Raw genomic sequence first — 13,167 nt, forward strand, 5'->3', positions numbered from 1 at the left:
ATTAAGGTCACATTCTCGTCAGGAATAAGTCTTTACAGTCAAATTATCGTCAGGAATAGGTCTTTACAGTCAAATTATCGTCAGGAATAAGCCATGAAGGTCAAATTATCGTCAGGAATAAGTCTTTACAGTCAAATTCTCGTCAGGAATATGTCTTTACAGTCAAATTATCGTCAGGAATAGGTCTTTACAGTCAACGTATCGTCAGGAATAAGCCATGAAGGTCAAATTATCGTCAGGAATAAGCCATTAAGGTCAAATTCTCGTCAGGAATATGTCTTTACAGTCAAATTATCGTCAGGAATAGGTCTTTACAGTCAAATTATCGTCAGGAATAAGTCTTTACAGTCAAATTCTCGTCAGGAATAAGTCTTTACAGTCAAATTATCGTCAGGAATAAGTCTTTACAGTCAAATTATCGTCAGGAATAAGTCTTTACAGTCAAATTCTCGTCAGGAATAAGCCATGAAGGTCAAATTATCGTCAGGAATAAGCCATGAAGGTCAAATTCTCGTCAGGAATAAGTCTTTACAGTCAAATTATCGTCAGGAATAAGTCTTTACAGTCAAATTCTCGTCAGGAATAAGCCATGAAGGTCAAATTATCGTCAGGAATAAGCCATGAAGGTCAAATTCTCGTCAGGAATATGTCTTTACAGTCAAATTATCGTCAGGAATAAGTCTTTACAGTCAAATTCTCGTCAGGAATAAGTCTTTACAGTCAAATTCTCGTCAGGAATATGTCTTTACAGTCAAATTATCGTCAGGAATAAGCCATGAAGGTCAAATTATCGTCAGGAATAAGCCATGAAGGTCAAATTATCGTCAGGAATATGTCTTTACAGTCAAATTATCGTCAGGAATATGTCTTTACAGTCAAATTCTCGTCAGGAATAGGTCTTTACAGTCAAATTATCGTCAGGAATAGGTCTTTACAGTCAAATTCTCGTCAGGAATATGTCTTTACAGTCAAATTATCGTCAGGAATAGGTCTTTACAGTCAAAGTATCGTCAGGAATAAGCCATTAAGGTCAAATTCTCGTCAGGAATAAGCCATGAAGGTCAAATTATCGTCAGGAATAAGTCTTTACAGTCAAATTCTCGTCAGGAATATGTCTTTACAGTCAAATTATCGTCAGGAATAGGTCTTTACAGTCAAATTATCGTCAGGAATAAGCCATGAAGGTCAAATTCTCGTCAGGAATAAGCCATGAAGGTCAAATTATCGTCAGGAATAAGTCTTTACAGTCAAATTATCGTCAGGAATAAGCCATGAAGGTCAAATTCTCGTCAGGAATATGTCTTTACAGTCAAATTATCGTCAGGAATAAGCCATTAAGGTCAAATTCTCGTCAGGAATAGGTCTTTACAGTCAAATCATCGTCAGGAATAAGCCATTAAGGTCAATTTCTCGTCAGGAATATGTCATTTCCCTCACATTCTCGTCAGGAATATGTCATTTCTGTACATTCTCATAAGGAATAAGTCATTCCGTCACATTCTCGCACGGAATAAGTCATTACTGTCGCAATGTCGTCAGAAATAAGTCAAATTGTTCTCAACCATTACCAATGAGATAGATCTGACAAAGTATTTGTACAAAAGATGCACAGAACATATTATAATTAAATAACGTCCTCACACCACTATTTGGTAAATCTAGGACCTTTTTTCTGATGCCTAAAGTGCTTAAATCTAGCCGGTGAATGATCTACACTAACCTAATAGATAAATGTGGAGTGGCACTTTTTCTATGCTTCAACGATTTTCGTTGTTTCCAGGATTGTAATGAACAGAATAGCTTCTTTTCAATACAAGTTTTGAATTAGATACAGGAGAGTCAAATACACGAATTGAATTTAAATGCATCGTACAGATATTCTATCCTTCTGGATCTCGTTAATGAGTCTTAATGGTCGGAGGTGTTGAAATCAAGGAGGCGACATAGAAGATTCAATATTGGACACGAGGGTTGAAATATAGTGTAGAGGTTTCATTTACAACAGATAATGATGACGTCACGGAAATAACCAGTTTATTGCTGACGAAATTGAATATCCTGTGAACATCGACGTATCACACGTGTATTAGACTCGGGCCACCAAACAAGTCATGCAGGATAGGCAGAGGGGCGGAACAGATAAAATAGATCATAGAAAAATTAGGATATCAAACTAATCTCCCTTTTGTGTGAGAAACTTTCATTCAAATTTCTTTCCAGATAATATGTAGTTATGTGTCTGCTGTTTCTATACTACAGTTGACGATAGCCACGCCTTCATCCTCACAACCGATGCTGATGTTAATTTTACACCAGATTCTGTGGAGGCATTGCTTGATCTCATGACACGTGACCAATCAGTAGGAGCTGTGTGCGCACGCACACATCCAATCGGATTTGGTCCTCTGGTGTGGTACCAGAAATTCGAATACGCGATTGGTCACTGGTTCCAGAAGGTGAGATGTCTGAATAGACACCAGGAATAACTCCCGTGTATTATTTTGTATGTCTGAATAGACACCAGGAATAACTCCCGTGTATTGTTTTGTATGTCTGAATAGACACCAGGAAGAACTCCCGTATATGAAATTTAAGATTAATCTCAGGTTTCATAAAATGTCTTCAACATTGTACTTTTTAAAATAATCATGATAATATGTGGAAGTACTTATTAAGACAAGATAACACGCTATTATATCTGATATTAAATCATCGCTTCTGGTAAATAACTGAAGAACATATTTCAGGCTGCCGAAGACGTCTTGGGTTCGGTTCTTTGTGCCCCTGGGTGTTTCAGTGTGTACCGGGTGAGTGCCGTTCGAGATATCGTGTCCACTTACGCCTCCAATGTCGAGAAGGCATTCGAATTTCTCACCAAAGACATGGGCGAGGATCGCTGGTTCTGTACGCTACTGGTAAGTATTCCTCGACTGTCGGTCTAAGGTCAAGGGTCATTAGGTCAAAAGCCATAATGAAAAACGTGAAAATAATGTAGCGATTAGGAAGGGTAAAAAATAAGTTTATATATACCGGGTACAGAGAGATAACGAATGTCTCTGATTTACTGCTGATAGCGAGGGTAAAAAATAAGTTTATATATACTGATGATAGCGAGGGTAAAAATAAGTTTATATATACTGCTGATAGCGAGGGTAAAAATAAGTTTATATATACTGATGATAGCGAGGGTAAAAATAAGTTTATATATACTGCTGATAGCGAGGGTAAAAATAAGTTTATATATACTGCTGATAGCGAGGGTAAAAATAAGTTTATATATACTGCTGATAGCGAGGGTAAAAATAAGTTTATATATACTGCTGATAGCGAGGGTAAAAATAAGTGTATATATACTGCTGATAGCGAGGGTAAAAATAAGTGTATATATACTGCTGATAGCGAGGGTAAAAATAAGTGTATATATACTGCTGATAGCGAGGGTGAAAATAAGTGTATATATACTGCTGATAGCGAGGGTAAAAATAAGTTTATATATACTGCTGATAGCGAGGGAGGGTAAAAATAAGTTTATATATACTGCTTTATATATACTGCTGATAGCGAGGGTAAAAAATAAGTTTATATATACTGCTGATAGCGAGGGTAAAAATAAGTTTATATATACTGCTGATAGCGAGGGTAAACAATAAGTTTATATATACTGCTGATAGCGAGGGTAAAAATAAGTATATATATACCGGGTACAGATAGATAACGCATGTCTCTGATTTACTGCTGATAGCGAGGGTAAAAAATAAGTTTATATAACCGGGCACAGATAGATAAATACGAATGTAAACGACGTACGAGTAACTGTTGAAGAGAACCAACTGCTTCCGCCATGTTACCACTCTTACGTTTCTTTAATAGGTTCAAAGTGGCTGGAGAATAGAGTATTGTGCCGCTTCTGAGAATAAGACCCAATGTCCGGAGGAATTTGAGGAGTTCTACAAACAAAGGAGACGTTGGATTGCATCAACGATCGCCAACCTGATTCTCCTCGTCCGGGAGTGGAAGATCATCAGTAAGTTTAACCAACGGGTGTCCATCTTCTTCACCATATACCAAGGCCTGCTTCTCTTCTCTACGCTGATTGGACCAAGTGTCGTTATCTTGATTGTCTCAGGTAATTTGATTGGTTGATATTTATTAATCTTGAATATGTTGTGCCTGTATAGCAGGAAATCTTTACGACCTTTCACAACAGACAACGACACTTTACATGTATCTAACTATATGTACATCCGTTTCAAAACTCGTAATTCTAGATAACAGAAATGTTAAAATTCGATTTTAAAGCACACTTCGACAATCGACAATCAGACAAACATTATCAATATATGAGATTTGTTGGAGTCTGGCGATGCTCTGCAGTGGTTTGACGACAACATAATTCCTGACTAGTATTATCAGACATATTTCAAGGATTGCTGAGGTGCTATGCTTATTTTGAAGAATCATGATATTACGAGATAGAATTATGACCAATACTAAGGATATTCTGATAACCTCTGGTGTTTTCACAGGAGGCCTTGTTTATGCTTGGGCTGTAAGCAGCGTGACTACCATCATACTTCAATGTATAACCTGTGTGGGCTTCACAATCATCTGTCTCTACTTCTCACAAACCACACAGATGAAGGTAAGCCTGGTCTGTCTCTGCTTCTCACAAACCACACAGATGAAGGTAAGCCTGGTCTGTCTCTACTTCTCACAAACGACACAGATGAAGGTAAGCCTGGTCTGTCTCTGCTTCTCACAAACCACACAGATGAAGGTAAGTTTGGTCTGTCTCTGCTTCTCACAAACGACACAGATGTAAGGTACAGTTTGGTAAGCCTGTCTCTACTTCTCACAAACGACACAGATGAAGGTAAGCCTGGTCTGTCTCTACTTCTCACAAACCACACAGATGTAGGTAAGTTTGGTCTGTCTCTACTTCTCACAAACCACACAGATGAAGGTAAGCCTGGTCTGTCTCTGCTTCTCACAAACCACACAGATGTAGGTAAGTTTGGTCTGTCTCTACTTCTCACAAACCACACAGATGAAGGTAAGCCTGGTCTGTCTCTACTTCTCACAAACCACACAGATGAAGGTAAGCCTGGTCTGTCTCTGCTTCTCACAAACCACACTGATGAAGGTAAGCCTGGTCTGTCTCTACTTCTCACAAACCACACAGATGAAGGTAAGCCTGGTCTGTCTCTACTTCTCACAAACGACACTGATGAAGGTAAGCCTGGTCTGTCTCTACTTCTCACAAACCACACAGATGAAGGTAAGCCTGGTCTGTCTCTACTTCTCACAAACCACACAGATGAAAGTAAGCCTGGTCTGTCTCTACTTCTCACAAACCTCACAGATGAAGGTGAGTCTGGTCTGCCTCTACTTCTCACAAACCACACAGATGTAGGTAAGTTTGGTCTGTCTCTACTTCTCACAAACCACACAGATGAAAGTAAGCCTGGTCTGTCTCTACTTCTCACAAACCTCACAGATGAAGGTGAGTCTGGTCTGCCTCTACTTCTCACAAACCTAATTCTGTCAACCGAGAAAATATAGCTTAGGCCCTTGAACTATTATACAGGAGTTCGTCTCATGTGCTTTTCTCCTGCCTTGAACTGAGAATTATATAGAAAGGCGATAGAAGTGTTTTAAAATCGCTCCAAATTCCTTGTTCATGGACGAAAAGGACGAAAGAAAACAAGAACGAAAAGAAACCAAGGACGAAAAGAAAACAAGGACGAAAAATTCACTGTATACAGTAATAACATTCAATGATAAAATCGTATGACAATCGATGTTTCAGTGGGATTATTTTAGAAACAACAAAATACTAATTTGATCAAAAAATTCTGTTTGTTTTCTGGTCAGAACATAATGTGGCTAGGTTGCCCGAACACCAGTGATTTATACACAATAACCATTGATATGACAGTGAAAAGGTTCGTGTGCACTTTTCCAATGTGGAACAATTTTCTAGGTGGCCAAGTTACTGACTTTCCTGTACGCATGCGTCATGATGGCTGTGACTGTCGGAACTGCCCAACAGGTGGTGCAGGATCTCGCGTTCGGTGATGACAGCAAACCCATCACGGCAGATAACAACACCGGTGGAGTGGAGGTCATTACAAAGAGTCCATCAGGTATTTAAAGTTCCAACACCATATTACATATTCTGAAATTGTATGTTCCTGATGTTTAAATTTGTGATCTCGAGTGTATTTAGAAATATTCAATATGACTGTGTATTTTCATGGTATCACAATATCGATAAGCCTTCAGTATGAAGTGTACAACATAAAGTTAGCCGCTTTATCTTATTCCGTCCTCTCCTTCTCGTGCAGCAAAGTCAATTGCGAATAAATAAAAGATGTTCCTCGCGACAAAGGTTAGAAGGTATAAAAACTTGAGATACAAAGTCGATATTAATCGCGTTGCTTTAAGTGACGACAAGTTGTCCTGCATGTTTCCAGATGTCAGCATGGGATTTCCGGTGTCCTTGACCACTCTGTACTTGGGAAGTCTGATTGGAATATTTCTAACCGCTGGTCTTCTTCATCCTCGAGAGTTTACGTGCCTTGTGCATGGCTTATGGTACCTGATATGCTTACCTTCGGGATACCTCATCCTCAATATATACAGCGTGTGTAACATCACGGATAGATCATGGGGTGAGTTTTACTTGAAAATTCCATTGTCTATATGTGTACAATTAGATAGCGTCTTTCATGAGGGATATCTGTGATGGTACTCGGCTCTTACACACGGGAGTAGCTTATGTTTACTAGGTGTATTAATACCATTGATTCCATTGTGACCTCTGTATTTCGACACTTACGTGAAATTTGCAATTTTGTTGATAAACGATCTCTGACTGAATCGCGTTATCAAATGTAAACAAATACAGGTTTGACACCGTAGTTACTGATGTCACGTCGGGTCGGGTCGGTTTAGGTTAGGTAAGGTAAGGGTAGCTCAGGCCAGGTCAAGATAGGTCAGGTAAGGGTTAGTTGGGTTAGGTAAGGTCAGGTAAGGGTTAGTTTGGTTAAGTAATGTCAGGTAAGGGTTAGGTGTGTTATGTAAAGTCAGGTAAGTGTTAGTTTGGTTAGGTAAGGTCAGGTAAGGGTTAGTTTGGTTAGATAAGGTCAGGTAAGGGTTAGTTTTGTTAGATTAGGTCAGGTAAGGGTTAGTTGTGTTGGGTAAAGTCAGGTAAGGGTTAGTTGTGTTGGGTAAAGTCAGGTAAGGGTTAGTTTTGTTAGGTAAAGTCAGGTAAGGGTTAGTTTTGTTAGGTAAAGTCAGGTAAGGGTTAGTTTGGTTAGGTAAAGTCAGGTTAAGTAAGATGGGTTAGGTAATTTGATGTTAGGGCTAGTTGGGTTCGATAAGGTTAGGTAAATATTAGTTGGGTAAATTAAGGTAAATTTAGAGCTAGTTGGGTTAGGTAAAATAATGTTAGGGTGAGTTGGTTTAGGTAAAATAAGGTTAAGGTAAGTTGGGTTAGGTAAAATAATGTTAGGGTTAGTTAGGTAAAATAAGGTAAGGTAAAATAAGGTTAGGGTTAGTTAGGTAAAATAAAGGGTAGTTAGGTAAAATAAGGTTAGGGTTAGTTAGGTAAAATAAGGTTAGGGTTAGTTAGGTAAAATAAGGTTAGGTAAGGTAAAATAAGGTTAGGTAAGGTAAAATAAGGTTAGGGTTAGTTAGGTAAAATAAGGTTAAGGTAAGTTGGGTTAGGTAAAATAAGGTTAGGGTTAGTTAGGTAAAATAAGGTTAGGGTTAGTTAGGTAAGGTAAAATAAGGTTAGGGTTAGTTAGGTAAGGTAAAATAAGGTAAGGGTTAGTTAGGTAAGGTAAAATAAGGTTAGGGTTAGTTAGGTAAAATAAGGTTAGGGTTAGTTAGGTAAAATAAGGTTAGGGTTAGTTAGATAAGGTAAAATAAGGTTAGGGTTAGTTGGGTTAGGTAAAATAAGGTTAGGGTTAGTTAGGTAAAATAAGGTTAGGGTTAGTTAGGTAAGGTAAAATAAGGTTAGGGTTAGTTAGGTAAAATAAGGTTAGGGTTAGTTAGGTAAGGTAAAATAAGGTTAGGGTTAGTTAGGTAAGGTAAAATAAGGTTAGGGTTAGTTAGGTAAGGTAAAATAAGGTTAGGGTTAGTTAGGTAAGGTAAAATAAGGTTAGGGTTAGTTAGGTTTGGATAGGGTAATTGCTATCAGGGTTACATGTATATTGTGCCGATTTGTTTCAGGTACTCGAGAAGAGAAAACAAAGTCGGTAGTGAAAGATACGCGGACGTGGTACGAAATTGTAGGGGACACCTCTCGAAAATTATTCGGGTAAGTATTTTCTTATATATGTTATTGCTTGGGAATACAGTACATATTTGAAGTTGGTGGTCCGGGGATCGGTTCACGAAGAGAACGTGTACAGGTAGGGAATAACTTCTCCTGCTACGTAGGTTTTTTCGGGAGATTTCGGTTTCCTCCCATCCGCTTCCATCAGGACCAACAAGAGAGATTAATGTAAGCCGATAGCGTCAGATATCATATCTATTTATAGAAACATTGGCAAAATCGCAAAGGTCATGTGTAATTGTAAACGATTAAGGCTGAAATTGTTGTTACTCCCGATTTTTCTTTTCTAAGATTGAACGACAAGAGTGGAAGTGTACGTAAGGTTTTACAATTTGTCCTGTTTATCTTTGATCTGAAGTTACATTTGTGTACACGTGGAAATATCAACCTACAGTTCGGAGCTCAAGTCACATTCGGAGCTGGTTAACTGAGGGTATCATCAGAAGACACCATGTGTCTACTGGTGGGGTGTGTCACCATATGTATACAGGTGAGGTGTGACACCATGTGTCAACTTGTGACATGTGACACCATATGTATACTGGTGAGGTGTGACACCATGTGTCTACTTGTGAGGTGTGACACCATATGTATACTGGTGAGGTGTGTTACCATGTGTCTGCTGGTGGGGTGTGACACCATGTGTCTACTGGTGGGGTGTGACACCATATGTACACTGGTTAGGTGTGACTATGTGTCTTCTGGTGGGGTGTGACACCATATGTCTACAGGTGGGGTGTGACACCATGTGTCTACTGGTGGGGTGCGACACCGTGTGCCTACTGGTGAGGAGTGACACCATGTGTCTACTTGTGAGGTGTGACACCATATGTATACTGGTGACGTGTGTCACCATGTGTCTTCTGGTGGGGTGTGACACCATGTGTCTACTTGTGAGGTGTGACACCATATGTATACTGGTGAGGAGTGACACCATGTGTCTACTTGGAGGGGGCTACTGGTATGAATGTACCAAGCTGCTGAAAATAAAATCTATAGAGAAAAAAATCCTTTCATAACTTTAGGGAAATTTTTTATCTTCTTCGGGGTTTTGTTAAATAGCTAGCCTTTATAGTATAAAGCCCGCTTGAAGAAATACACTTAATGTATTATTTCAGTTGTTGTCAGAGAGAAGAAAGACCTGCGCCCAGTGAACAAGCTGTCGTGGTTCGAGCTCGGCACTCTTCTGTAACAGAACCCCACCACAAGACAAGCGAGAGTCATCTTTCTAAACCATTTACAGAAGAAAAGGACCGAGAACCTGAAGGTAGGGAATGATATTCGTTTTATGTTGAGGATGTGTTAACATGGTATGGCTTGTTTTTATTAGGAAGGACTTCACTAATCCCGACATTGCAGGGGCGTGTGGGATTTGTGATTGACTAATGTTTGTGTAAGACTGTTGGTATGATTGGGAGAAACAGGTCTGATTGATTATCGATAATTTAGAGAAGCGTGTGAGATTTGTGATTGACTAAGCACCAGGAAATCTGGACTCTTGTCGTCAATTTGTTGCATTACCGTAAAAGCGTAGTATATTGTTTTATCTAAAGCATCTTATTGATGACGTCAGTATTTAATGTGTAAATTATTTTATATAAAAAGCACCCTTTTGATGACGTCATTATTTATTGTGTTAATTGTTTAATGAAAATGCACCATATTGATGACGTCAGTACTTATTGTGTAACTTATATCTAAATCTCAATAATTTGTAGTTGACTTACAACGTAGTCTGTCAGTCGACATGCTACAGGACGACGTGGAGGAGAGCTACTTCGAGGATGATATAACACCACAACCAGTGGAAGAATGGCTGGATAAAGATTTCCGGGTGAGATAATAGCTTATAAATATTCCCCATTACTCCACACATTTAGGGAGTGTAACTTTGATGAACGAGATATCCCGCCTGTTTCCTAGCAGTGAGAGTTGAATAACATACCTAAAGTGATTATTGTTTTTGAATTGTTAACGTGATTTCGTCAAATCGATACAATGATGTAGATATCAGATACAATGATGTAAGTATCAGATACAAACAGCCGCAGTAGATACAATTGTGTAGGTATCAGATACAGACAGCCGCAGTAGATACGATGATGTAGGTATCAGATACAATGATGTAGATATCAGATACAATGATGTAGGTGACAGATAGAGACAGCCGCAGTAGATACAATTGTGTAGGTATCAGATACAGACAGCCGCAGTAGATACGATGATGTAGGTATCAGATACAATGATGTAGATATCAGATACAATGATGTAGATATCAGATACAATGATGTAGGTATCAGATAGAGACAGCCGCAGTAGATACAATGATGTAGGTATCAGATACAGACAGCCGCAGTAGATACAATGATGTAGGTATCAGATACAGACAGCCGCAGTAGATACAATGATGTAGGTATCAGATACAGACAGCCGTAGTACAATGAGATACAATGATGTAGGTATCAGATACAGACAGCCGCAGTAGATACAATGATGTAGGTATCAGATACAGACAGCCGCAGTAGATACAATGATGTAGGTATCAGATACAGACAGCCGCAGTAGATACAATGATGTAGGTATCAGATACAGACAGCCGCAGTAGATACAATGATGTAGGTATCAGATAGAGACAGCCGCAGTAGATACAATGATGTAGGTATCAGATACAGACAGCCGCAGTAGATACAATGATGTAGGTATCAGATACAGACAGCCGCAGTAGATACAATGATGTAGGTATCAGATAGAGACAGCCGCAGTAGATACAATGATGTAGGTATCAGATACAGACAGCCGCAGTAGATACAATGATGTAGGTATCAGATACAATGATGTAGGTATCAGATACAATGATGTAGGTATCAGATACAGACAGCCGCAGTAGATACAATGATGTAGGTATCTACAGACAGCCGCAGTAGATACAATGATGTAGGTATCAGATACAGACAGCCGCAGTAGATACAATGATGTAGGTAGATACAATGATATCAGATAGAGACAGCCGCAGTAGATACAATGATGTAGGTATCAGATATAGATACAATGATGTAGGTATCAGATACAGACAGCCGCAGTAGATACAATGATGTAGGTATCAGATACAGACAGCCGCAGTAGATACAATGATGTAGGTATCAGATACAGACAGCCGCAGTAGATACAATGATGTAGGTATCAGATACAGACAGCCGCAGTAGATACAATGATGTAGGTATCAGATACAGACAGCCGCAGAAGATACAAAGATGTAGGTATCAGATACAATGATGTAGTATCAGATACAGACAGCCGCAGTAGATACAATGATGTAGGTATCAGATACAGACAGCCGCAGTAGACACAATGATCTAGGTATCAGATACAGACAGCCGCAGTAGACACAATGATGTAGGTATCAGATACAGACAGCCGCAGTAGATACAATGATGTAGGTATCAGATACAGACAGCCGCAGTAGATACAATGATGTAGGTATCAGATACAGACAGCCGCAGTAGATACAATGATGTAGGTATCAGATACAATGAGACAGCCGCAGTAGATACAATGATGTAGGTATCAGATACAATGATGTATAGATACAATGATGTAGGTATCAGATACAGACAGCCGCAGTAGATACAATGATGTAGGTATACAGTATATCAGACAGCCGCAGTAGATACAATGATGTAGGTATAGATACAATGATGTAGGTATCAGATACAGACAGCCGCAGTAGATACAATGATGTAGGTATCAGATACAGACAGCCGCAGTAGATACAATGATGTAGGTATCAGATACAATGATGTAGGTATCAGATACAATGATGTAGGTATCAGATACAATGATGTAGGTATCAGATACAGACAGCCGCAGTAGATACAATGATGTAGGTATCAGATACAGACAGCCGCAGTAGATACAATGATGTAGGTATCAGATACAGACAGCCGCAGTAGATACAATGATGTAGGTATCAGACAGCCGCAGTAGATACAATGATGTAGGTATCAGATACAGACAGCCGCAGTAGATACAATGATGTAGGTATACAGACAGCCGCAGTAGATACAATGATGTAGGTATCAGATACAATGATGTAGGTATCAGATACAATGATGTAGGTATCAGATACAGACAGCCGCAGTAGATACAATGATGTAGGTATCAGATACAATGATGTAGGTATCAGATACAGACAGCCGCAGTAGATACAATGATGTAGGTATCAGATACAGACAGCCGCAGTAGATACAATGATGTAGGTATCAGATACAATGATGTAGGTATCAGATACAGACAGATACAATGATGTAGGTATCAGATACAGACAGCCGCAGTAGATACAATGATGTAGGTATCAGATACAGACAGCCGCAGTAGATACAATGATGTAGGTATCAGATACAATGATGTAGGTATCAGATACAAACAGCCGCAGTAGATACAATGATGTAGGTATCAGATACAATGATGTAGGTATCAGATACAGACAGCCGCAGTAGATACAATGATGTAGGTATCAGATACAATGATGTAGGTATCAGATACAATGATGTAGGTATCAGATACAATGATGTAGGTATCAGATACAATGATGTAGGTATCAGATACAATGATGTAGGTATCAGATACAATGATGTAGGTATCAGATACAATGATGTAGGTATCAGATACAGACAGCCGCAGTAGATACAATGATGTAGGTATCAGATACAGACAGCCGCAGTAGATACAATGATGTAGGTATCAGATACAAACAGCCGCAGTAGATACAATGATGTAGGTATCAGATACAGACAGCCGCAGTAGATACAATGATGTAGGTATCA

General features: G+C 39.1%; 1 protein-coding gene across 1 annotated transcript in view; it reads left to right on the forward strand.

The window, feature by feature from the left end:
• Positions 1 to 13,167, forward strand: part of LOC132554839 (uncharacterized) — a 36,699-nt gene that overhangs the window by 13,672 nt on the left and 9,860 nt on the right. The window contains exons 7-15 of the mRNA XM_060219163.1: positions 2,260 to 2,456; positions 2,748 to 2,915; positions 3,871 to 4,126; positions 4,527 to 4,642; positions 5,984 to 6,146; positions 6,477 to 6,674; positions 8,239 to 8,326; positions 9,463 to 9,611; positions 10,063 to 10,178. Coding sequence (XP_060075146.1) covers positions 2,260 to 2,456; positions 2,748 to 2,915; positions 3,871 to 4,126; positions 4,527 to 4,642; positions 5,984 to 6,146; positions 6,477 to 6,674; positions 8,239 to 8,326; positions 9,463 to 9,611; positions 10,063 to 10,178 — 1,451 coding nt within the window. The remainder of the gene's footprint in view (positions 1 to 2,259; positions 2,457 to 2,747; positions 2,916 to 3,870; positions 4,127 to 4,526; positions 4,643 to 5,983; positions 6,147 to 6,476; positions 6,675 to 8,238; positions 8,327 to 9,462; positions 9,612 to 10,062; positions 10,179 to 13,167) is intronic.

Source organism: Ylistrum balloti, unplaced genomic scaffold (genome assembly GCF_031769215.1).
Source record: "Ylistrum balloti isolate Yb309-2 unplaced genomic scaffold, AGI_CSIRO_Ybal_v1 Utg370448, whole genome shotgun sequence".
Classification (NCBI taxonomy): domain Eukaryota; kingdom Metazoa; phylum Mollusca; class Bivalvia; order Pectinida; family Pectinidae; genus Ylistrum; species Ylistrum balloti.